Source organism: Rhineura floridana, chromosome 3 (assembly GCF_030035675.1).
Source record: "Rhineura floridana isolate rRhiFlo1 chromosome 3, rRhiFlo1.hap2, whole genome shotgun sequence".
NCBI classification, from domain to species: domain Eukaryota; kingdom Metazoa; phylum Chordata; class Lepidosauria; order Squamata; family Rhineuridae; genus Rhineura; species Rhineura floridana.
In genome coordinates this window covers 61102532-61129425 of record NC_084482.1, presented here as the reverse complement: position 1 = coordinate 61129425, position 26894 = coordinate 61102532, and the positions used below count along the sequence as shown (strand labels likewise).

The 26894-nt window shown below is 39.4% G+C and overlaps 2 protein-coding genes across 10 annotated transcripts in view; one reads left to right on the top strand and one right to left on the bottom strand.

Annotated features, from left to right (window-relative positions):
* The window catches only part of SAP30BP (SAP30 binding protein), a 52399-nt gene extending 33950 nt beyond the window's left edge, over positions 1-18449 (bottom strand). Inside the window, exons 1-3 of one of the 2 annotated variants that reach the window (XM_061616183.1) lie at positions 18218-18446; positions 17204-17313; positions 12278-12325 (exon numbers count right to left, since the gene is read on the bottom strand). In XM_061616183.1, coding sequence (XP_061472167.1) covers positions 12278-12325; positions 17204-17313; positions 18218-18332 — 273 coding nt within the window. In that variant the 5' untranslated portion in view covers positions 18333-18446. Of the gene's footprint in view, positions 1-12277; positions 12326-17203; positions 17314-18217 lie in introns of both variants that reach the window. The other variant, XM_061616184.1, reaches the window with a different exon arrangement.
* Positions 18372-26894, top strand: part of RECQL5 (RecQ like helicase 5) — an 86203-nt gene continuing 77680 nt past the window's right edge. Inside the window, exons 1-6 of one of the 8 annotated variants that reach the window (XM_061616176.1) lie at positions 18372-18702; positions 19635-19769; positions 21660-21734; positions 22405-22526; positions 23079-23597; positions 24830-24935. In XM_061616176.1, coding sequence (XP_061472160.1) covers positions 19649-19769; positions 21660-21734; positions 22405-22526; positions 23079-23597; positions 24830-24935 — 943 coding nt within the window. In that variant the 5' untranslated portion in view covers positions 18372-18702; positions 19635-19648. Of the gene's footprint in view, positions 18792-19634; positions 19770-20194; positions 20245-21659; positions 21735-22404; positions 22527-23078; positions 23598-24829; positions 24936-26894 lie in introns of those variants that run through there. The other 7 variants (XM_061616179.1, XM_061616178.1, XM_061616175.1 and 4 more) reach the window with 7 other exon arrangements.

The window sequence follows — 26894 nt, the reverse complement described above, 5'->3', positions numbered from 1 at the left end:
TTATTATTTACTAATCAGCTGCTTATCAGTATGGCAGGGATCAAAGGGGATATAGAAATTGTGGCTCACCTTTGACCCCCCTCAAAAATATGCAAGAAGCTTAAATTTTGAGCAGATCATTGACATTATATATATACCTAGTGCATATTTTTAAAAGGTAAGTGGCCAGTGCTTCTTTATTCCAGTATATTTGGTACAACCCAAGATCTTTTGCACTGGGCACAAAACTACCTTAAACTGCAAAGAGCCTCCTATACATACTGCAGAGGGGCATCACCAGCAATGTGTCCTTTTTTGCCTGCCCTGCTTGATTTTGTTTGTCTAATTCAACATCCAGTCCAAGGAAGAATTTAAATGAAAAACTAATAGTCTGTGATTTTTAGTTTGGTTCCCAAACTGGTATGCTACTTTTTATTTTGTTAAGTAAGTTGAAGAACATTTGTAATTAAGAATAGTAGGTTTTTACTGTATTGTTTTTCTGTTTCCAGCTAGTTGCTATCAATGCTTCATGTTCTCCAAATCTTGAAGAGGAAACCCCACTCGCTTACAATGTGTAGTATTCGGACAGTTACTAGCAGCTGCTTTAAACAGAAAAGAAAAAGCATCTACCCTTTAACAACCACTAGAGAGCCTCTTGGGAGAAAACCATTGGATTTATCCTGGGAACTTTCCTTACAAGACGCTCTCCAGGTTTCTCAGATACCTGACTTTTGCTTAGTGGCATATGGGTGAACACATTCTCAATCTGACAAGTCTCAAACAGCCCTTGGAGCAGTTAGCCCTTGCAGACAAGCAACTTTGCCGGATGATGCAAGATGTAGAAACTGACTAGGTTCAGTATTCACTTTTAACATGAGTTGTCAGGTTTTGACATGCTTAATATACAAAACAGATACTTTTTTAGGCATGAGTGCCAACAGTCGAAAGATAGCAATAACGAACAGTCTGTCCACCTAGCTCAAGCCACCAGGTCTTTCAGCAAGGGGCATTTGGAAGGATCTTTTTTTCTCCCTAGAAGCTAACAAACAAAAATACCCTTCCCTCCCATTTGAAAGCCACGCCACACCACACCCTTGTCAGCAATTTGTGGTATTCAACACTTCAGGGAGTCAGGGGTGTGTTGCAGCATGCACTCCTGGTAAGGGAAAAACAAGTAGACATGTAATGGACATGTCTCATCTTCCAAGCAGCTAACAAAAGCTGTACTATAAAGTTCCATGGAAGAATAATTCCCTCATTTCCTTTTATAGTATAAAAGAACTGGGCAGAAAGAAGTGATGGAGGAGACAGAGGCTTTGTCTTGAGTTTCCTTTGGATAAACCATTAAATCCACTACATCAGCCTTAGACACCAACAGTCGACACTGTGATGTGGCTGCAAAAATGGCAAATGCTAATTTAAGCTGCATTAAAAGAAGTATAGTTTCCAAATCGTGTGAAGTACTAGTTCCCCTCTATTTGGCACTGGTTAGGCCTCATATTGAGTACTGCATCCAGTTCTGGACACAGCACTTAAAGGAGGATGCAAACAAATCGGAACAGGTTCAGAGGGCAACGAGGATGATCAGGGGACTGGAAACAAAGCCCTATGAGGACAGACTGAACGAACTGGGTATGTTTAGCCTTGAAAAGAGAAGACTGAGGGGACCTATCATCACACTCGTCAAGTACTTGAAAGGTTGTCATCCAGAGGAGGGCCAGGATCTACTTTGAGAAGTAGGACTCCCACTCCCAGAAATGTCCTGATAGAAAGTTCTGCTACAACAGCTACCATTGCATCTTTACTCCTCTTGCCTCTGGGTGGTAGCCAGTAGGCTAGATTTGGCTCAGAGACTGGCAGTTGGTGATCCCTATAGCCTAGGAGTGTTTTTCTAAGATTGACTCTCAATAGACTGTGCCTGAATCATGCTGAGTCCTTTGTTCTTCTTTGTTTAAGTAAGCATTGGAAGAAAATGAAGAGGGGAAGAATGCTTCTTGTTAAAAACCAGATATGGCAATGTATACTTCTAGAGAATCTTTACTCTTAAGAAAAAATCTCTAGACCCCATGTTGTATACTGTGCATTTGAAAGAGGTTGCAATATTCAGGTGTTCAAGCTTTTGTGACCTGCATGCTCTGCCCTCAAGGCTTCCAGTTACATTTCCGCTCATGATTTGCTAACTATAAATAAATCAGTATCTTACAAAATGTTGAATCTGAATGATTTTGGGCACAGTGTAGACAGTACTGAGGTAGATGGACCAGTGGCTTAACTCTGTATAAGACAGCTTACTCTGTTCTACCACAGGACATAGTTTTAAAAGAGAAAGAAAATATTAGGCATGGCAATTTCCTCTGAGGGATAGATGTATGTATGTGTGTGCATGTACATGTGCCTATAGAGTTGGGGGAAGATGAAAAGACAAATAAGCCAATTCAGATCTCATCAGGCTGCATATACTCTACGCAATACGACACAATATGCAGTGATTCCCCTGGAATTAGTCTTGCATTCAGAGACCAACAAACCAGAACATTATAGACACCTGAGAGGAAATATTATTCAACACACAATAGCTGGCAGTCACTAGTCAAACATTTTGGACTTTGCCACCCATAAACTAAACATTAATATGAAGCAAATGAAAACAGTGCAAACAGATACATTTTACTGTAAAATGAAGGCCCTCTTGCACTAGCATCTTTTCTTTCAGGCTTCTGATTTCCCCTAAGCAACGCTTCCATCTAGTCATAAGATTTCTTTTGGGGCATTAATAGGTTTACTGAAGGAAGTGATCAAGAACTAGCATTAGAAACTTTTCTATGAAGCCATACTTTCATAAAACAACAGACTATGGTAGCATCGTATTATGAAGTTACTCCAAACCCCTAGAGAGATCATCCTTGGGAATCCATCACAGATAAATATACAAGGAAAAGTCAAGGAACAGCATTCATGGTCACCACAACCTGAAATGTGGATGGACAGGAAGTTGACTTGCTCTTCTTCCTCTTATCCCATTCCCCATATATCATGGACCTATAGCAGTCTTTCCATTCAGGACCAAGTTTAGTATCCAAAATTGTACCCATCTTTGACAGAGACAGTTGACCTTGTTAGACAGAACAGACTAGAGATGCAAAGACCAGAAAACCCCCAGAAAAAATGTTCCCCATAATTGTTCCAGGCCTTCACATCTCTAGACAAACACAAAAAAGTCTGATTTTCCTTAACAAAATAAAAGTTTAGAAACAACAAATTTAAGAAAGAATAGTCCAAAATGGCTTAATAACAATGAAGTAAAATAAAAACAGAGAACAGTAAAGCACTCCTATGTCCTAATGAGGCACATTCCAGTTTAAAATAAAAGCTCTTGGAATAGGTTGACCAGACGCATATCCACCTTCTGGTCTTCTTCAGTGACCAAATGAATAAAATCTAACAACAAAATACATATAAATAGCGGTGGTTAGTAACTCAGATGGTGCACAATTCGCAATATATGCGATGGCCATAGCATTCACCCAGTAGCTTTAATATAGAAATTCTGAACTGTAACTTAAATCAGGCTTGTTCAAACACAGGATTCTATCAATCCTGCAGAGAAAAACAAAAAGATAATCTTAAATTATAAAAATATGTTAATGATAAAACACAGTATGTCCAGTTTTACTCAGTTCCTCACATCTCTAGCACAGACCCCTGCTTCCTTTGCAGAACTAATATATGGAGAAGCGGGAATGGACTGCTGAACCTCCATCCCAAGTTTGCCACGCACCTTCAAGGAATTAGCTTCAAAGTGGGAAGGCAGTCATAAGAACATAAGAAGAGCCTGTTGGATCAGGCCAGTGGCCCATCTAGTCCAGCATCCTGTTCTCACAGTGGCCAACCAGGTGCCTGGGGGAAGCCCGCAAGCAGGACCCGAGTGCAAGAACACTCTCCCCTCCTGAGGCTTTCGGCAACTGGTTTTCAGAAGCATGCTGCCTCTGACTAGGGTGGCAGAGCACAGCCATCATGGCTAGTAGCCATTGATAGCCCTGTCCTCCATGAATTTGTCTAATCTTCTTTTAAAGCCATCCAAGCTGGTGGCCATTACTGCATCTTGTGGGAGCAAATTCCATAGTTTAACTATGCGCTGAGTAAAGAAGTACTTCCTTTTGTCTGTCCTGAATCTTCCAACATTCAGCTTCTTTGAATGTCCACGAGTTCTAGTATTATGAGAGAGGGAGAAGAACTTTTCTCTATCCACTTTCTCAATGCCATGCATAATTTTATACACTTCTATCATGTCTCCTCTGACCCGCCTTTTCTCTAAACTAAAAAGCCCCAAATGCTGCAACCTTTCCTCGTAAGGGAGTCGCTCCATCCCCTTGATCATTCTGGTTGCCCTCTTCTGAACCTTTTCCAACTCTATAATATCCTTTTTGAGATGAGGCGACCAGAACTGTACACAGTATTCCAAATACGGCCGCACCATAGATTTATACAACGGCATTATGATATCGGCTGTTTTATTTTCAATACCTTTCCTAATTATCGCTAGCATGGAATTTGCCTTTTTCACAGCTGCCACACACTGGGTCGACATTTTCATTGTGCTGTCCACTACAACCCCGAGGTCTCTCTCCTGGTCGGTCACGCCAGTTCAGACCCCATGAGCGTATATGTGAAATTAAGATTTTTTGCTCCAATATGCATAATTTTACACTTGTTTATATTGAATTGCATTTGCCATTTTTCCGCCCATTCACTCAGTTTGGAGAGGTCTTTTTGGAGCTCTTCGCAATCCCTTTTTGTTTTAACAACCCTGAACAATTTAGTGTCGTCAGCAAACTTGGCCACTTCACTGCTCACTCCTAATTCTAGGTCATTAATGAACAAGTTGAAAAGTACAGGTCCCAATACCGATCCTTGAGGGACTCCACTTTCTACAGCCCTCCATTGGGAGAACTGTCCATTTATTCCTACTCTCTGCTTTCTGCTTCTTAACCAATTCCTTATCCATAAGAGGACCTCTCTTATTCCATGACTGCTAAGCTTCCTCAGAAGCCTTTGGTGAGGTACCTTGTCAAACACTTTTTGAAAGTCTAAGTACACTATGTCCACTGGATCACCTCTATCTATATGCTTGTTGACCCTCTCAAAGAATTCTAATAGGTTACTGAGTCAAAAAGGTAGTTCAAATTGCTCTGCCTTTTAGTTCAAGATCATGAGTTTAATCTAACATGGTAGCATTCTAATGAAGTCCTGAAAGGGGAAGGAGTCTTTATAGAAGGCACTACTCAATGGATTATAAGTATTTTAAAGCATAAAAGCAAGTGTCAAAGGCTTACTTGAAAAGGGCAGGGCGCTGTTTATTAACTTGCTCATATCAGCATAGTCAGACTAGTAATCATGAACAAAGTTAATTATTCCTCAGTGAACATTACTTGAATAGCTTAAACAGAAACAATAGTCTCACTTAACCTCTTGTAGAGTACAGTACCTAGACTCATAAAGCTAAAAACAGAATCCTCCAGTAGTGTCCTCTGGAAGGTAGACTCTTTAGGGTATATATTCTATAGTTACTTCTTCAGACTTGAATCTCCACTACATTCAGTGACTAGATTTTTTAAAAAAATCCAATTAGAAGCACTTTTGCTCATTCCCCTCCCAAGGGCCCTCTGAAAATTAGCTCTAAAGAGTTGGGAGACATTTTAGAGACAGAAGAGTATGGCAGATTATATGGGGGCTGCAGGGTGAATCAGGCAAAAAAGTAATGGATGCCTCTGCTGGATTCAAAGCCCTTGCATGAGCACAAAGCACCTGGATTCCACCCAGGGAAGTGTTTCAATGGCAGAATTTGTTCTTTGTAGTAACAACACTAACTGAGAAAAAAAATCAGCATCCTGAGAAACTCAAGCTCACATCAGAAACCATCTATAATCTTTATGGCTTTAAAAGCTGACTTCAAATTATGTGGAAAGGCTTAAATGCCGGGGGGAAGTATTCCTTCCAGTAGAGCCTCAGAGCCTTGCATAGCTCATTGCCCCTTCCTATGAACTGTATGCAAGTTTCTTAATAAGCCCATACAAGTAGCAAAATGCAGCTTTACTTCACAAAATGTTAAAATATTAAAAATATGCATCATTATAGGCAGAGCACACACAATCTATTCAAGCCCATGAAAATGCCTTACTTCTTTGATACAGAGATTCCCAAAGCTAAGGGAACCTAGCAATAGATTAAAAAAAAGGGATTCATCTTTTAATGTCACCTACTTTCCTGACCTTTGGATCCTGACCTATATCCATAAGTAAAGCTAGTGTTACTGTCACTGCTATTTTGGGGGAGGGCAGGGTTATATAGGAAAGAAAGGGGACCCAGGAACATATTATTGCATGTTTCTGAAATTACAGAATATATAACACTTACACAAATATATACATATATTCTAATAACTAAAAAATTATGGCATGATAACAATATCAAAACCTGGGGGGGAAATCAACCAAATAAACTTTAGAACACTGCACATACCTACAAATCAGCAAGTACATTTCAGGAGCCATGCATCTATGCGGCAAAGAAAACTCTTATTTAAGTTATATCTTATTTTCATAAAATAATGTATAATAACCAGTTTTTAGAAACTTTATACATATCTCTTAAATGTATATATTTGGTTATTTTGACATCTCAGCTACTACTTTCCAAATTTTAGATAGCCATTGTCTAAGAATGGATACTAAAGCTCCTCTCTATCTCTGATCTACCCAAATTTTAACTGCCATTAGCAAACTGCATATAAGTTCTCTTCAAAGAGCAGGTTCACATATCATGGTAAGCTAGAATCTGAAATAAATGATGATTTACTGTGATTGCACTTGTCTTGCTCCTCCCTTTGCTAAGTTTGAGAAACAAACCACATGCAGCTATCTAGCATTATGCATTAAACAGCACTCATATCTTGTTTCTCTCTAAACCACAAGAGGAAGTCTTGGTAAACCAAATCTTAGGGTCTACTAAAAGTCATAAATGGATCTAGAGCAGGGGTTCCCAAACTATGGTCTGTGGACCACCAGCGGTCCACAGGCTTCATTCAGGTAACCTGCATCATGTCCGCATTACATATTAATACTGATCTTTAATTGCATTTTTAAATTCTGCTTTCTTTATTGGATTGTAGTTTATTGTATTACAATTTGAATTCTATGTAATAAAAATACAATTAAAAATCACACAGCATCTACCACAGCACATTACAATTGCTACAAGAGGCAGAAAAATAATTTAAGTGGTGCACCAAGACCATCTGCAACTTTCAAATGGCCTGTAGGGACATATTTTGGGAACCACTGAATCTAGAGATATGGTATATTGCCTCTGAATATCAGTTGTTGGGAAGTACATGTGGGGAGAGTGCTGTTGTGCTCAGGTTCTGCTTGCAGGCTTCTCATAGGCATCTGATTGGCCACTGTGAGAACATTTGGAGACTAGATGGGCCTTTGGCCTGATCAAGCAAGGCTCTTCTTATGAATTAGGGGAGGGATTACTCACACAATTTCCCCCTAAAAGATTTATTATAGGGCATTTCCACCAAACATGAATAACGTCAGCCCCTTGCTGTCTACACCTCTAACACTTACTGCCATTATCTGGACAAATTCAAATTAGCCAACACACAATCATATGCCACTGATGAAGTAGTTTATGATAATCTTTTTTATCAATATATATGGAGATAAGGGTGACTCTTGTGTAAATATTTATTTATTTAATTTATATATCCCACCCTTTCTCCCACTAGGAGCCCAGGCAGGCCATATTTTGCCACATCTGGGTTGTTACTGGGTAAGCCAACACTTTCTCCTGTCTAGATCAAGACCTATTCACTTTCTGTTCATCTAACGTTAGTAGCAGTAGATTAATCTATGATAGAAGACCTTTGAAATTTCTTCAGTTCAATATTTCAGATTCAAAGGATGACAAATTAATTTTAGGTTTTTAAAAAAGATTTTGCTCAACAAAGCTTCTGAACTGAAAGTACTATATCCATTGTGGAACAGCTCAATCACAACCTTATATGATATAGAATATGCTCTCTGCATTGCATTAACATATCACAGTATTAATCCACACTGAACTATCCTCTACAATTCAATGCTCATAGTTGAAAACAGAGGACAATAAAGAAATTCCTGGAGAGAGGATGTTTCTTTAACACTCCGCATTGATAAAACAGATGCTATACAAGGACTGCAATTTATTACTGCTGTATTTATAAATGTCTTTTTACTGAATTGGTAATATTGTTAAAGGAATTGTGACACATTTCTGTTCTTTCATCATCCAGAGCCTTATTTCTTAAAAGACGGTACCCTACTTCAACTACCCTTGCCTTGAAGCTAAACAGGAAATCACTGTTTGACATCAGTGTCTGAACTTGAAAAACTTACTGGAACATGATGTTCTGATATGCAATGAGTGTGAAAAGTAGTCTTCTGTCAAATTTGAACTTGATTATCTACACCAAGATCAACAAGAGCAGCACGAGTAGCCAATATCATGGTCGCCTTTTATGAACATTTTGCTGCTTAATACCACATATAAGTAGCTTAACTCTGATGAATCCACCTGGAAGAACAGCGACACCTTCTGGTGTACTATCAAACAGACTGCCTAATTTTGAATATAAGAGCTACCTACCTAGTTAAGGGGGATTCAAGTCAAACTGTAGAACAGAAAATTGGCTAAGGAGCCCAGAAGGTGTCATGACTGGATAGGAAAGCATCTTGATGTAACTACAGGCTAGGAACTCAAAAGGCTACACACAGTGCTCCGCATGGACACACCTTAAAAGCAGTTTCTGAGGGATGAGGCGAAGTATTATTTATTTATTATTATTCTTTACTAAATTTATATCCTGCCCTTCCTGCCAACAGGAGCCCAGGGCGGCAAACAGAAAAAGTAGCATTTGATCCATTAAGAGGCTGTGACGGAAAGGGAAAAACATTGCACAATAGCAGATCCCACAAATTCAGGGGGGCAAACAAGATTCTTCAATTTGCCTGTATGACCTTCTGTGAAAGTTAAGTAAACTCAGAAGGTGATAGGCATGACTAACTGTGATGCTTCCACATATTCAATGCAAGACTTCAGAAGCATCTGCACAAGGTTCTAGGTTCAATTCCCGGCCCTCCAGAAAAAACTAAAACCCAACTGATTATAGCAGATTACGGGAAAGACACCTGCCTAAGAGCCTGGAGAGTCATGGCCAGTCAGAATATAGTGCCACACTATGGTTGTAACCTAGTAGCGTCATATGAACATTCCACAGAATAAACTCAAGAGTTTGTATGAAAGAGACAACATTGGTAGACCATTTGTATATCTGGAGTCTTCAGCATAAAGTTCAGCATCTCAAAGCAGCGCATGCGAAAGATTTTGGCCACAGCACAGCTGAACATACATAGATGGTTGCCGATTACACTGACGTGGTAGAGACACAAAGTTCTGCATTGCCTAGCTATAGTCAAAAGACAGGAAGCATACTGTGAAATTGCTTTTCCTTCTTCTTTCCTTGGTTTGCTGTAACAGTTTCATCAAAGTCAGCACAAACCAGCTAGCTTTTTTCTGAGTTTGTGAATCATCTCCAAACTTTGCTTGGCAGTATATACATATTCTAATGCTGCAGATGGGTTAAACAAACATTGGAAAATATAAGCAAATTCATGCAGGAGAGATAAGGAAGAAGGTAACACACTAGCCAGTGGCACACTCCTAGATATTTTAAACATGATTCGGATATCAATATTAATGTGCAACAGCTCATTGCTTCCAAAACCTTTTTTTTGTCAATGTCAGTTCTGATAACCAAATCCACGTTTAATCAAAACTGGCTGACCACACCGTCAACTACGGCTTTCAAACCCAAAGGTAGTAAGATTTTTAGTGCTTCTTGTAATACCCCTACAGGGAATGCCAGTGAGGGGCTGGGATAGACATTTGGGCCACAATATTCATACAGGTGTTATCAGATCAAAAGACTAAAAAAACAAGTAGAAAACTACAGCCACTGAGTGGATAACATAGGCAGAAAGGTTTTGTTTCACTTTTAAATTACAGTTTAAGGTGTAAACTGCAAGCCATTTCATTTTTCTCCTCTTACAATAATTTTATATTGCACATATCTGGGATCAGCAGAAGATACCTTTGAATTTTACTTTCTTATGCAATCAAGCATTAAGAAAAACCCTGTGGAATTCCCTCCCCTTAAATGTTAGACAGGCGCCATCTCTGTTGTCTTTTCGGCGTCTATTGAAGACTTTCTTCTTTCAACAAGCCTTTTAAGTTGAGACCTATCCCAGTCTGCATCTGTGTTGGAATTGCTTTTTAGTATGTTCTTAAACTTTCTTTTTTAAAATGTTTTTAGTCTTAGAAGATGTTTTGATTGCTTTTTTTAAAGTAACTTTTTGAAGATGTTTTGTTTTAATGTTTTAAAGTTTGTTTTTATGAGGTTTTAATGTTTTTAGTTCTTTTGTTTGCCGCCCTGGGCTCCTGCTGGGAGGAAGGGTGGGATATAAATCTAAATAATAATAATAATAATAATACAAAGACAATGGAACTCTTAACTTCAACCTAGGATCAGCATACAAAGCATTAGGAATAAAAACTATCACCTACTTTTTCTAAACACAAGTTCAAAGGATATAGGAAAGTGGAATATACATAATGACCCAGTTCACACATCACAGTTAAACAACGTTAATTGTTTACTGTAAACATAAAGACTATTTCTGCTTCACTCCTAGTGTGAGCAACAAACCACAACCCAGTCTTAGCATTTTGGCTGAACTGGGGATTATGGCTTGTTTTGCTAAAAAAATGCAACTTGAAGCCAAGATTGGGTTCATCCAGGGATTTGTTTGGAGTGAAACCAACCACAGATTCGCCATTCAGACACAACACTAAGCTAGAGATTGGGCTTTGTTGCTCCTATTAGTGAAGGTGCGAAATAAGAGTCATGTGTGGGAGAGTCATGGTTTACTATGGTGTGCGAACACAGCCAATGCTTTATCAAGTCTTCATAAGTACATGCAACAAGCATCAGGCAAGTTAGACTGTTAGAGGATATGATGATTCCAACTTACAAAAAATTGCATGACGTTTAAAATTGAAGTATATTCAAATAATTTCATATACAATCCAGAAATCCTGAGTAATATTAAGTACAGTTTATATATAAAGAAACTGGTACTTATTACACATCACCTTTCATATTATTGTTTTTCAATCTCTTAAAATTCAGTTGTAATTGATAAATGGAAATTCACAAATGTCCATTTGTACTTTATTTCTCTACTACTAAAGTGCACCCTCAATTATGCTTTCATGCATAAGCCAATTTATGTCTAAATGAAATCTCCATCCCAGTTTATGTTTTGGCAGATATACTAAACTACTGAATATACACCTTAGGACTTTCAGCTACTTGCAAATTTTATGAATTGTGTCCAACCATAACTCCCAGCTAGTTGCAGGGCTTCCATCAGCACAACAAGGAGGGAAGAATTTTTCAGCAATTTGCCTTCCTCTCTGCAGTCCTCCACTCCAAAACTGCTTTGGAGGATCCCCCAACCATCTGGAGCAGTTTTTTTTTGGGGGGGGGGGTTGTTGAAATCACCTAAAATTGCTTTCATCCCCAATCTGGTTAGCCAAGTGACACTGTTGGACAAGACCTTATATCTATAATTCATATTAGAAAATGGCAAACACTGTTGTATAATTTGTACCAAACGCATCAGTTATTTTCCATGAAACAAAGATTGTTTGAGCAGCAAGGCTCATGTTATATAGTGGGCCGGGAACTACATTTGATTCACTGTATACTCCATTATTTATTAAGCCCAAACCGGCATTAAGCACTGTATAGATTCAAATAAGCACACATGGTGCTCTCAGCAAATATGTTTGGGCGTGGCATGAGGATTTCTGATCATTCACAAGATGCTCCTTGAATTATACTACAGCTTTTCAGACAACTGCCATTTTTTGACCGATAAGTATTGCACACCATTGGAGCACATGCAAAATATAGTTTTATACTATATTTAGTTAGCTAATTTCTGTTCTGGAAAGTAATTTCAGTAGCCTCTTCCAGTATTGAAAATCTGGGCCATTTGTGAGTGTTTCAAACGTTCCTTCCCACATGCACCACCAGAAGATTCAGCACCAGCTTGCTAACAATAGGAGACCCAAAGGATGAACTAATCATGCTATTTACAGTGTATTCCCATCATAACACTCTTCCAAATACCTTTAGGTCATCAGCCTCAGGTTTTTCAGTCTCTGAATCGTCATCTTCCTATAAGACAAAGAATTTACAGGATTAAGCTTTAAAGAGTGGGCTCAGCGAGTTCTTGCATTTGCAGCAAGGGGTTTGCGTTAAATAGCCCAGCTTCACCTTTTCATTCAGCTGAGCTGTTCTCACAACACCTTTCCCTCCCCCAATCAAACATCTATTCAGATAAAAGATGGCATGAACAGGACAACTTCATCTAAGCAACAGGTGTTCACATAGATTCTAAGCTTCCATACAACATTTGATTCCCTTAAAAAAAAAGGCATTAAAAAGGCCAATACAGATAGGGAAAGAAGTCGTGTGGAAATTCTCTAGCGACACTCTTTTATATCCAATCTATCCATAAAGGGCAAACATACAGATCTAATCACGCTAGCAATTATGAACACCTCTCTGATTTTGTGACCCACAAAACACAGTCTAGGCTCACGTGTCTGAACTAGCAGTAACTGACTAGGAATAATACCATGGAGTTTTGGTGGATAGACAAAGATGTCAATCAGTGGGTGGTAGCTGAGAAAAAGGTGAATTCCATGCTAGGGACCTATTAGGAAAGGGACTGAAAATAAAGAACCCAATATTATAATGGTGTTACACAAATCAATAGTGTGACCACTTGAAATACTGTGAACAGTTTTGGTTGCTTTACCTCAAAAAGGATACTGTACAGCTGGAAAAGGTTCAGAAAAGGACAACCAAATGATCAAGGGGATGGAGCAATTGCCCTATGAGGAAAGATTATAAGCACTTGGGGCAGGTTGTTTTAGTTTAGAGAAAAGTTGAGTAAGAGGGAACATGATAAAGGTGTATAAAATGATGCTGGTATGGAGAAAGTGGTTACAGAGAAGTTTTTCTCCCTCTCTCATAATATTAGAACTTGTGTACATCCAATATTGCTGAATGTTGGAAGATTCAGGACAGACAAAAGAAAGTACTTCTTCACACAGTGCATAGTTAAATTATGGAATTCACTCCCACAAGTAGTAGTGATGGCTTAGAGATGTAAAATTTCTGGAAATTTTGAAGCCATGGAAAAAAACTGTTTTTTCCGGTTTTTATTTCCAGAAAAAACAGAAACTTTTGGAAAAATGGAAAAAATGCTATATTAGCACTTTTTACAGATTGAAAGTCACTTTGTTACTTCAGGAACATCAAATGTAATTATGTACAAGTTGGTCTGGCATAAAATTATCACATTTGGTATATTAAAAGTGCATTTTATTCAAGCAGTTATTACAAATTGAATTTACTTTTTAAAATTTTTACTTTTTTTTTAATAACAAATGGATCTACAAGCTCCTAAACTGTAAAGAACACCTGAACTGTAAGGAACCTCTTTCGTTTTGCCAGTTTATGAGGAGCAGGCAAAAAACAATGTAAAAAACCCCAGAAGAAACAGTCAACATTAATAACAAAGAAAATTATTTACGTCTCTGCTAGTCCTCCACAGTGTCAAGCAGACATAAAGCATCCATTCCCATAAAAAGAACTGAGAAAAAGGGGGGAGGAACAAGATTCAATGAAACATGTTATTTATTATGCTAAAATAAAACATTCCATAATCCATTTTTTCTTCATTGTTTTCTATTTTGGAGGGGGGGAAGGCTTCAGAAAAAAACAGTTTTTTTCTGAATTTTTCTGGGTTTTTTTTTTCAGGCCTTCACATCTCTGTGATGGCTACCAACTTGGATAGCTTTTTAAAAGATGCTTAGACAGATTCAAGGAGAATAAGGCTATCAATGGCTACCAGCCACAATGGCTATGTTCCACCTACACTGTCTGAGCCGCTATGTTTCTGAATACCAGTTGCTCAGGCTCTGCTTTGGGGCTTCTCTGGCATCTGGTTGGCTACTGTGAGACCAGAGTACTAGACAAGATGGGCTAGGCTATTCCTATGTACTTAAGTCAACAAAATACACACCTCTAAAGAGGATAACTTAAGATGCTGGATATGAACACAGCCAGTGTGAGAATGAGAAAGACAGTATTTAAGAAGATCAGCACACAAGTATTGCCTTAAAGTTGCATTACCAACCAACTCTGATCTAAGCTAAAGAACAGTTCAGTAAAGCCCAACAGTTCCCATTCTTTTTCAGCAATGGCCATCAAAGTTATTATGACACCCTTTTAATGTATTTTTCTGCATCTGATGTAGAGCTAGGAGATTATCCATGGGATTTCTACACAGAACAGTTGTCATTTTAGACTTCAAAACAAAATTAACAATCATGAAAAGGTAGTCATCCCTATGTCACTCTATAAAAAGGATTACCTAAGATTTAACTAGAATATTAATTTAGCTTCTGTAGCAGGTAGAACACTAAATGAGAATTAGACTCAATATTTATTTATTAAATTTCTATACCGCCCCATAGCCGAAGCTCTCTGGGCAGTTCACAACAGTCAAACATCAATACAACATGCTACATATAAACAATATAAAACTTTCTTTAAACTTTAAAATTATAAAATTCACCAGAAAAATCAAGACAATTGTCAACACATACTAAATGTTAAAATGTTAAATGTTAAAAATGTTAAAATGCCTGGGAGAAGCGGAAAGTTTTAACCTGGCGCCGAAAAGACAGCAATGTTGGCGCCAGGCGTACAAACATGCTTTGTTCTGACGTAGAAGATACTATTATTGAAGCTAAGGTCAATACGATACAGATATATGTAGAATTAGACCATAGTCTGAAAAACTGATTGCAACTTACACTGTTGCATAAGGCAGAAAACCCACCAGAGGTTTGGGCTGAGATGTTCTCAGTATGTGTTGATATAAAGCTCAACATCTTTTTTTCTTTCTAATTTTAGGGTAGCACTGGAAATCTTAAATCTATGTCTCAGGTTAGGTCTCAGCAAGGATGGGAGAAATAGTTGATCTAGGCCACACACGTTACTGCTGCCTAGAAGTCTGGTCAATATGGATAGCGGTGTACAAACTGTCATACTAGATAAGAGTTGCACTCCAGGGGAGTGGGGGGAGGCTCCTGAAACCAACATGGTCCCTGAATATCCAGGTGACAATAGTAGGTAGCAGCCTTTTTTATGCAGTTTGGAAACTATAAATGGTACAAAATGTGCTTGCCAGAATATTGGCTGGCAAGCAGTGATTGGAATACATCACACTAACTTTTATCAACTGCGTTTGTTAACTTTTTGTTTCAAAGCTCAATTTTAAAGTGCTAGTATTGACTTTTGAAGCCCTTAACCAGATTGCTGCCCTTGCCCATACGAATCTGTCATTTATTTAGTAATGTAGTTTAGTCTTAAGGATGTTGTTAACTCTGTTTTTAATCAACAGACACATGCAAACAATGTGGTCAGCAGACAAAAGGAACACAGATGCAGACAGGAACACACACTGCAATAGTACTTTGCTTCTTGCATACTAGTAAAAATATACAGAAATGCACATGGAAATGTATACGGGAAAAGGCTGTGAACGGTGATCGTGTACTATAAAATGAAAAAGGTTTGCCACAATATTTTACAAAATGTCATCTGAGTCTCTGCTCTGGCAATTTTACAATACTATTTTAAAGATGTTGTTCAACACCATGCTAAAAAATGGGTGACTAATACTAACTAAAGCATGAAATTGTTACTGCAAAACAACTGGAACAAGTCCTCCTTCCTCTCTGACAAGCTACAGGCTGAAACTTACACATTCAATCTGGCCCACAAAAGTCAGGTAGGTGACAAAGCAGCAAGAAAATTATATTAAAAAACCTGTGACATTAATATTACTAACAACTTCAAGCAATTCTTTTTGTATAACAGAGTGCTGTGAACTTTGTTCTTTTTTATCTTATTGGGTACTATTTATTATTTATTTATTTAATTTGTATCCCGCCCTTCCTCCCAGCAGGAGCCCACGGCGGCAAACAAAGCACCAAAACACTTTAAAACATCATAAAAACAGATCTTAAAATACAGTAAAACAAAACAGCATTAAAAACATTTAAAAAACAACAACTCTAAAGAGGGTTAAAAACATTATTAAAAACATATTAAACAATTCTGACACTAGACTTTTAAACATAATTTACTTTTAAAATATATAATAGTAAAGTGTACATGAAGTGTAAAAAAACAGAACACAGCCATTATGATCGTCTCAAAGGCTTGGATCTTAAGGTTCTATTGTGAAGGTTTTTTTCTCCCCTGACACACCTCTTTCTGCTGCCGCCTCCTATACTACATGCCATCATCTTCCAGTGAGTGTTCCAACCCTGAGAAATGGATGAGGAGAGGCACACGGGCTGGAGGTGGAAAAACCTCATTCCAAGTCAGAGTTAAGTTATGCAAATTCAGTTAAGTTAGTGCATATGTAGTACCAAATGATGCCATTTTCACACACATAGTGCAAGAGAATGGAGTTCACCATCCTGATAAGATACAAGATAAAAAGTAACACCCTCTCCAGCATACCCCAGGTCTAGCATGGAGCCTTCTCTCCAACATTTTTTTCTCCCATTTAACTGGCTCATTTGACCTTAAAATTGGATTGATGGGGTGGGGAGAGCCACCAAGGTTTTCACAGCTAATATAGGGTGCAGGCCACTTACACCACACATCCTAGCTTATACTAATTTTGTCCGTACAAGAAAGATTATCAACTTAAATAGCCGTAGAGATTGTTACCTATAACAAATGTTTGCCAACGACCCAGTACAAGTCAGGCTGCCAGACATGTTAAGGTTTATTTCTTTGATGTTTTAGCAACCCGACAAACACATACATAACAACTTGCATAAATAAGAAAAACAAGCAAGACATGAGCCTGGTAAGCCTATATTTTGTTCTAAAGTAGAAGGCACAACATAAGTTTCTACATAGTCAGCATTAAACCAACCAACATATTGAAGTACCTACCGATTGTCTACTATTTTCATCATCATCTTCATCATAACCATCCTCCTCTCCCTCCATTTTACTGAAGTCATCCTCTCCGTAGCCTTCTGACACCAGACCTCCTTTTTCTTCTAGCCCACCCAAAATGAGGAAAAAATAATAATCAATTTGATGTTAATCTGGTATTCCAACAGAAATATATGCCAGAGATGGATATTAATTTGACAGTAGTGTACACCGACACAGAAGCTACAATACAGAAACCACTATGTTCAAGTCAAGGTGTCCTTAAAATTATTCTATGTCCTTAGCAACGTAGACACAACGCACAGCTTTCACAAAATCAAACACTGCAGCTGCATAGCATGGTTTTTAAAAACTTAACATTTTGATGTGGCATTCGTTACATATAAACGTACCAACATAGGTGCACATAAGATGCTATTTTTTAACCATAGATATATAAAAAATACAACTGAGAAAGAAAACAAACAATCCAGAGAACAATTGCAATCCATGTCAAACATCACAAGAAAAAGACAACAGAAGATTTGGGGAGGGGCAGTAATTCAGCAGCAGAGCACATGTTTTGCATGCAAAACCTCTCAAGACCAATGCCTGGCGCCTCCACTTGAAAGTATTTAAGCAATAAGGCTGCGGGAGAGGTTATAGCCTAGGCCTCGGGGAGCCACTATCAGTCACAGTACAGTAGATAACATCTACGCAGATTAATGTCCCCTGACCCAGTATGTGTATAAGGCAGCTTTATACATTCAAAATGACTCCCTGCCCCCTAAACGCAAGTCCAGTAAAAGTGGAGAGAGGCAGAAAAAAACGCCACGTCTTTCCCCCATCGTCCCATAAAAACAGGGTTCCCACCGAAAATAAGGGAAGTGAGGAGAGCAGGGAAAAGATCCTCTCGCCGCAGACCCCATACTCAGCATGGAAGCTTTCCGAGCAGGGACCCGGTGGAAAAAAGATAATCCCTACGATTCCTTAGTACCCCCATCCTCTTCAGTCTCGCCAAGGCCTCACCCGTCCCTGCTCCTCGCTCGCTGGCCACTCCACCGGCTTCGCTATCGGATTCGGGCTCAGAATCTTCGGCATAAACGGCTAAGGAAGAGAGAACGCTTTTCTTCCCCGCCGCCATATCCCCCTTTCTAACTTCTCAATTGAATTGCCTTCCGGCGCGTGAGAGTGACGTAGACCTCGGGCGAGAGGAACATGGTCTCCACAGTAACCACTGTTTCCTCTCGGATAGAAGCCGTCGCGGATTAAAAAATCTTTCACATCTAGATGTTTGCCCGTTGCCAGGACAGGAGTGGGAGGAAAAGTTCACTGAAACTGTTTTGTACCTTTCAATTCCGACAAGGAGACCGATCATTTTTAGATTACCTGGTTCTTTAAAGACGCAAGAAACGTCATCAACCCGCGCTGTGCCAATGGATAAGCGCTCTAGTTAGACTGGTAGCGGCCAACGGCGATTACTATGGCTGAAGGATTATTATGGTCTTGAAGAAGTGAGAAGGGTGTGGAGGATTGCATAGAAGTGTAATTTGTCGATGTTGTAAAAGTAAAACATTTCTTCCTAACAGTGTCGTAGCTGGGCGTGAGTGGTCTATATTCTCCAAGGCAAAGGGTGTTGGAGTTCGTGGGAAGGCTTTCTCTTTGCAAGTTTTACTCCTTAAATTAGTCGAAAGCGGGCCTTGAACTCTTGACTTATGCCTCTCTTTCGCCACCCCCTGCCTTTGGTAGTTTGGCGCTAGAAATAACATGGAGATAAGGAAACAGAAAGAGGTTAGGTCAGGCCTTGCAACGCTAGTAAAACTCGAGAAAAAAAAGAAAGAGGTTTAACAGTGGCAGTTGAACGCCTTTTCTACTTTGAGGAATTATTTCATTCCCCCCCCCCGACCCGAACATCGGCACATAGGTTGAATTAAAGAGTTGTATCGATAGGTTTGAGGTCAGGCTTTGAAGGCATAGCTTAAAAAGCAGTCATAGAGCTACAAAGTTAATGGGAGTGAAGAGAAGGCCAGACCACAAAGGAGCAGCAACAAAGGAGAATATAATATTCTTATATGAGAGGTGTTTACCTGCGGTCTGAAAAGGGGAAGATAGTTATCTCGTCTCTGATGCTATTGCCTTTATTCAGCTTTTTCGTTTCTAGATAATGTTCTATCTGGTATGCCTACTACACCTTTTAACTTTCCAGATAGCTCAGGAATTTTAAGAACTATTTCTGTTTTATTAGATTAGATGACATAGCTGAATGTAGGTGATTGTGCCCAAAGAAAAGTGCATATTTAAATAAGTTTGGATATATCTGAAGGGGGCTGTTTAATTTTTTTTTGAGAAAATGATACTCTAATGAGAGAAGCCACTCATAACTAAATCATCGAGTAAATAATTGCACCAAGATTCTCTCCTTATTTCTATCTTGAATTATCTTCAGTTTCTCCGGATAAGATGAGTAACCTTTCTTCCTCAAGACTAGTAGACAGAGTTCGGCAAACTCTGAAAAAAGTATTTGGATTTGATACTTTCAAGACTTCATTGCAGGAAAGTGCAACAATGATGGTTGTGAAAGGTAAATGGCAAATCTGTTTAGAAGGATATTATTAAAGCACTACAATTTCTTTGTTTCCTGCTAGATGTAAATACGTGATGAGAAATGATACTTCCAGACATTAAATTACCATTTTGATTCTACATAGTAAATAGTGGTATTGGTGAAAAGGCAGTGCAGTCTACTAATACTGGATATTGTATAAATTTTTTTTCCTGTTTAGGTTTCCTGACCAAGTTTTAGGCCAGGAGTGGCTGGCTTGTGGCCCTCCAGATGTTGTAGGATCATAGGTCCCATCATCCCTGATCATTGGTGATGTTGGCGGGCTTGATAGGAGTTGGAAATCCAACAACAGCAGAAGGGCCACAGGGTAGCCACCCCTGCTTTATTTATTATTATTATTTTACTAATATTTACTATTTATATTCCACCCTTCCTCCCCAAAGAGCCCGGATTTATAATCTGTTACAGATTCCTCAAGGAAGTCTCTTTCAAGGTGAGCAAGTGAATATTTGGCCAAATCTGCAGCCCAAGACAGACTTACCTTGCAATAAGTGAAATTTACTTCCAAGTAAACATGGGCTGTGCTTTCAGTCTCTTAAATTTCTGGTTACCTTCTTGGTAACCTTGTCTACTACTTTGATTATAGCAATTCCTGTGTTTCAGAGGTTTTGTAGGTTTGCAGCATGATTCTTAATATGCTTCCCAGAAAGTAAGCCTCACTGAGTTCACTGAAATTTAGTATCAAATATCAGCAATTTTAGTAGCAATTCAGTTATTTTAAGTTCTTTAAGTTGTCATTTGAGAAAAACAGGTGAACTTCTGTCTGCTTGCAACTATCTGAGCCTCATAGGAGTAGACATCATTTCATCTTTTACTCTAAAAACCTGTGGGTTGTAGATGAAGGTTAATGGCCCAGTATGGGTGATCATATCTTGGCTTAATAAACTAAGATATAAAGAAGTCTTGTGCCTGTCCATGCAGCCCTTTTCTTCCATTGTTCTTGGTGTGTTGCAGTTAACCCTGGCTGGTACTCCAGCTGTGACCCCATCTAGAGAAGATGGACCTGGCTTCACTTAGTCATGCACTAATGACATCTAGATTAGATTGTAATGTACTTTGAGTTGGTTGTAATGTACTTAAAGATGGTTCAGAAACTTCAACTGGCAGAGAATGCGGCCATCCAGATGTTTGTTGAGATCACATGTTCAAAACATGTCATAATGATACTATACCAGTTGCAGAGGTTACCAGTCCTTTTCCAGGTCCAATTTAAAGTGCTGGTATTGACTTTGAAAACCTTTTAATTAGTTTAGGGCCAGGTTATCTGTAGGACTCATATGAACTGCTTGGCCCTTGAAATCAGCCTCTGAGGCCCAGCTCTCAGGAACATTTCAGATGTATGATTGGGGCACCAGAGACAAGGTGTTTTGGTGGTAGCCACGTATCTGTGGAACTCCTTCACCAAAGACATACATTTAGCCCCTTAAGTGAAATGTGTTGAAAACTCATTTCTTCTGCACCTCTTTAAATTAAGATGTCGAATGTTTTAATGTTACATAATGCTGCTGGGTCTAAACTGTTGGTTTTAAATTATTTCTGTTAGCGTTTTAATATAATTGTGATGCTGGCTTTTGAAATTTTTAACACGATAAAATACAAAAAGTTTTTATTTTTTATAAGCTGACTTTAGAGAGCTTTTCCCTAAAAGATTGCCTGTAAATCTAATAAATAACAGCACCATCCTAACCATGTCCACTTAGAACTCCAGGTAAGTGGAGTTAGGTCAGTAATTAACTATAGTTCCCCATTGGTCTGAATCAGGAAACGATGGTTATCAGGTTTGGAACAAGGCAGGAACTTAAACCAGTTTCAAACTCAGGTAGCCACTATTTCTTGTTTTGCATGAAGTGGGGAATTACGATCCATTGGAGACTTCCTGGCATATCTTGGTGTTGAGGAGACAAAGGATGGCACGAGGACAAAGTATGTGAGCAAAAGACTTACGCATATCTGAACTTATTGAATTGAGATATTTGTGAGGTTTAGTGGTAGCCTCTGCAGTATTTATGAGCCAGTCCTGGATCTGAACCTGTATTTAACTACTTGTCCTGTCTGATTCTTTTTATTCTTGCATCGTCCCAGAGAAGTGGCAGCTTTGTCTGAAATAAACTGCTGTATTGTGGTGTCTTTGGTGGTTGAGAAGTACAGGTTGTAAAAGATACCATACAGCATGGTGTTTTCAATTGGGAGCTGAAAGGCAGTCAAGAGACATTCCCCACTCAAATTTTGGTCATTTCAGCTATGTTTGTGTGCACAGTTGTGCAGTGAAGCACAGTCTGCTACAAAGCTGGATTTTATGTCTTCTTTTGGCGGTCAACATATGCCCCTGATTGGCCATAGACAGAAGTGGTCTGCCCATTGCATTTTTCTAGTGCAGGGCTTTTTGTAGCAAGAGTTACTATTTTTTATTAACTATCAAAAGCCATGTTTGTTTATCTATCTGTATTGTCTTACCATTACAGTGTTTACACGGATATTTTATGTGCTAGTTTCTTTGCCCTGAATGCTTTGTTTCCAGGCCTCCAGACCAGAAGTCCAGATAAATTTGTTGGGTTTTTGTTGTGCCTTGATTGCTGCATTGTTGCCTTTGCAGGGGAGAAGGATGTCTTTATATGCATGCCCACTGGGGCAGGGAAATCCCTGTGCTACCAGCTTCCTGCAGTCCTGGCAACAGGCATCACCATTGTCATTTCACCTTTAATTGCACTGATTCAGGTAATACCCCTTATTATGGAAGAGCAAGGAATCTGTGAAGAGATAGAAGATGATGGCTCTTTGGAAAAACCTATTGTGTCTTGCTCAAGGGGCAAAAAAGTAAAATCTGAGATTACTGTAACAAAATAGTTACTTTATTATTACCTTATTAGTTGAATCCACTTTATCTGAGGTGCTTTGTTAGCCAAATTCAGATCAGTAGTTACTTTATTGTGTAATTCAGTGGTGTTACTATAACCTGATGTAAATAGGCCTCATTATCAGAACTTCTAATGTTCTTAATGTTTTGGCTTGCCAGCTATTTGAATGAAGTTTATCCTTTTTTCCTTAAAAATGTATCTGTATCTAAACTAAAAGATCCTCTGTGACTGAGTTTCATGCAAATAAAATAAGTTTTTAAAACCAGAAAATAAATAATGTAACATGGAGATGTGTTTTGGAAACTGCACAGCTAGCTGGAAAAGTTCGATTGATCACAAATATCTCTGTATTACAACTATTTTGGTAGAAGGATGCTTTCCTTAAAACATCTTGCTCTTTCTTCTTTCACAGGACCAAGTGGATCATTTGCTCTCACTCAAAGTCAAAGTCAGCTCTCTTAACTCCAAGATTTCTGCTCAAGAGAAAAAGGCCATCCTAGCTGACTTGATGTGTGACAGACCCCAGATAAAGCTCCTGTACATCACTCCAGAGATGGCAGCTTCCTCTTCCTTTCAGCCCGCCTTGGAGGTCCTAGTGTCTCGAAACCTTCTCTCCTACCTGATAGTTGATGAGGCTCACTGTGTCTCCCAATGGGGACATGACTTCCGACCAGACTACCTGCGGCTTGGCTCCTTGCGTTATCGCATACCCAACACACCATGTGTAGCCCTGACTGCCACAGCTACTAAGCAGGTTCAGGATGATATTGTAGCATCGCTTAAGCTAAAGAAGCCGGTTGCCACCTTCAGAACACCTTGTTTCAGGTCCAATCTGTTCTACGATGTGCAATATAAAGATCTCTTAAGGGATCCCTATGAAAACCTTAAGGATTTCTGTCTGAAGTGTCTTGGACAGCGGAATGACTCAGGGGTGAGTTAAATCTGTAGAAAATATTTTGTTTTTAAAGTTTTCTGCTCTGCCTGTCTGATGTTAACCTTAGGCATTACATTCTAAGATACAAGCCTATTGGAACACATTTCTTAAAAGTTAACTTTATTGGTACATAATGAGGGAGGATTCTCAGTCATTAGGGGAGTAGAGCAGATAGAAAAGGGTTTTTTTCAGAAAGAAAGCAAGGCCAATTGGAAAAAACTTTATGTCCTTCCTGTAGAGAAGGAACCGTACCGTTTTTGGCTCTGCCTTCTAGTGAATAGCAGGGCAGATCTGCTGCACCTGAACCACTGCTTGGGAGTTTCTTATAGGCCTTAGGCTTATACAAAAAGAGAGAGAGAAATAGAATGCTTTTAGAGCATTTAGCATTGTGATGGTGTCCAGCACTCTATGGTTCTTCAATTTATACAGCCTCCTGCTGTGAGGGGTCAACTGCCTGGGGTAGAAGAGATCTCTCTGAGCCTCCGCATCCCCCAAGAAGGAGGAAGATAACTGCCAGGGGTAGCGAAGAGACCTCTCCAAACCCGCATGTGCAGTATCCTGCTCACCTGCAAAGGGAGGAGAGAGCTCGTTAATGTCCCTCAGCAAGGGCTCATGGTGAGCCTGTGCATGGGGATTCAAACAACACTGTCCAACACTACTATAGCTTCCATTGGAGGGCCCTTCTGCATTGCTAGCCAGCAACCATGATAAAGGAACCTGCTGGATAAGTGCCCATTTCCCCCCCCCTTTAAAATCTCCAGAATCCCTCACTGAATTGGCAGCTTGGTGGCCCAAAGAGCAAAGGCTTCTTTCATAAAGAGATTCTCTTGTCAGGAAAAGAGGAAGGGAGAGAGAGAGAGAGCACTCTTTGATTTCTTCAGAAAATAAGCCTTGGCCACTGGAAGCCTTTCTGCGGATTTAGTGTTTATTGCAGCAGATGCTTCTCACACATTTTTAAAGCTTTTCCTACAGACCTGATTACTTTTGTTAAAAAATGTGGTGGGGGAGGGAGAGTTAAAACTAAGATTCTCAGGAGACTGACTTCCTTATGGAGTTGTGTGCTCATGCATAAAATATGCAAAAGGCTGACCATAAGGCATGCATATGAAAGGCTATTACTATTGTTTTTTTTTTTTAATTCCTTGGGTCTGTAGCACCACTTAGTACCATTACTGGGTTTCCTAATGACACTTTAATTGATATTGTCTCCTGTTCCTCCCCTTGTGTAGGGCTACTCAGGTTGTGGAATTGTCTACTGCCGGACGAGAGAAGCCTGTGAGCAGGTGGCTATTGAACTAAGCTACAGAGGAGTGAACGCCAAGGCATATCATGCAGGTAGAGAAAGCTGTGTTGCTTTGAATTGTAAGCATTTTTAGGGATGCGAAAATATGCAATGTGCCTTAATGCTGTCTTTGAGAGAATATCAATTGTTTTGCTGATAAGATAAAGGCTGCGAACCAAGAATGTGCTGCCATGAGAATGATCTCCCTCACATTGTGCATTCGTTGTGTGTCTCAGGAGGCAGTCTCTCCAATATATTCATTTCTCTGACACCCTTGCTTTATTGGAGAAGGGCCACTGCGCAATGGTACAGCATCTTCTTTGCATGCACAATGTCCCAGGTTTGATCCCCAACTTCTTCATGTAGCATTGGGAATGTCCTCTGCTTGAAATCCTGGAAAGCCACTCCCAGGAAGTATAAACAATACTGAGCTAGATAGATCAATGGTCTCGCATGGTATAAGGCAGCTCCCTGTGTTTCTGGTTCAAGTGCCCTGTTTCGGTGGAGTGTTGCCAGCAGATGAAATCCATAAATGGTATTGGGAGACTAGTATATTAAAAGGGGAGATGTAGTAAATTTACTAATTCATAATAGACATGAGAAATATTGTAGCAGAAATAATTTATCCAAGCCAATACTACTCTACTGAAGTGGTGTCCAAAAACAATATTCTTTGAGAACCTGTCTTGCTGTTTTTAAAGTGGCGGCTAACTGCTGACAGTCCTCTTTAAGCTGGGCATGAATGAGTAACATCCTCCAACTTGGTTCTTCTCAGCAGAAGTACCATGACATTTAGTGCTTGTTCCTAGAATTATTTATTTGAACTATTGATGTGAGCATGAAGAAAAGATATGGATGGATTGCTATGAAAGGCTGTTCGGTGTACTTTGGGTGCTGGAACTGGACTGAGGAGAAGGCATTTTGAAAAATTGGCAGTAACAAATGCAAACAAATAGCGATCATTAAAAGAGTTAAGGGTACAGAGGTAAATTCAAAGCACCGTGGCCAGGGTGCCATTGTACAAGACAAAATATGCAAGTCACCGTATTGCTTATTCGAAGCCCTCTTTTTCAGAAGGTGGAATATAGCTGCATAAGCAATGAAGCAACTCCAAATGTGTGTGTTCCCTCTTATCGTCCTCTAACTTGTTGTGTGAGCTTTCCCATAAGTGCCGTATTCCAGACTTCCTGACGTAATGGAAGGGGGGGAAGAAGAACCTTTTGCTCTCTTCCTTTCATGACTGGCAGCCTATGTAGGCCAGTCATGCCAAAGGCTAAGCAAGCTGACACCTCACATCCTGTGCTTCCCCTAACCCCAAATGGGAATGCTTTGAGAAGCATAAAATCTTGCTTACCTATCTGTCCTTGGAGACCAAAGGAACTTGCTTTTTTCTGTCAAATCCCACTCATGCGCACGCAGAGCATGAACCACGTGACTAGCATGGAATAACCCTAGGAGTTTTGGTACAAATGCACCCAAGACCCCAACAGCCAAATGTTATGAAGTTTATTAAGAGTTAAACAGAAATAAGAGGACAAACGGAGGAGACAGAATGTGGCTTCAAGAAAGTGATAATAATAAAAATAGTCTACCTGTCTTACTACAGGTACTTATAATTAGGCTCAGGTCTCCTCAAGTGTAAGTAGCAGTGTTGATGGTCAGGTGAGATGTGGGACTTGAGGAAACAAAGACTGTGTGGCAATATTTCATGTTTTAAGAGTTTTGGCCCAGGTGGGTCTTGAATGACGGCTGCCATTGTCCAGCCAGTCACAAGGCAGTCAGTAGCCAGGAGAATGCCCAGGGACTAGAAACTGAAACAGACAATAGGCTGAGCTTGTGTCATCCAGGTGGAAATGGGCAATCAAGGTGCAGAATAGCATCCATTCCTCAGCTCTTGGAATAACTTCTCCATTTACAGATGATGGAGGACTGAGGAGACTGAATAATCATAAAGGGACAGGTTGGGGAGAGCAGAATTGTGCCACACCTGGTACCATATTTCCAACATATCA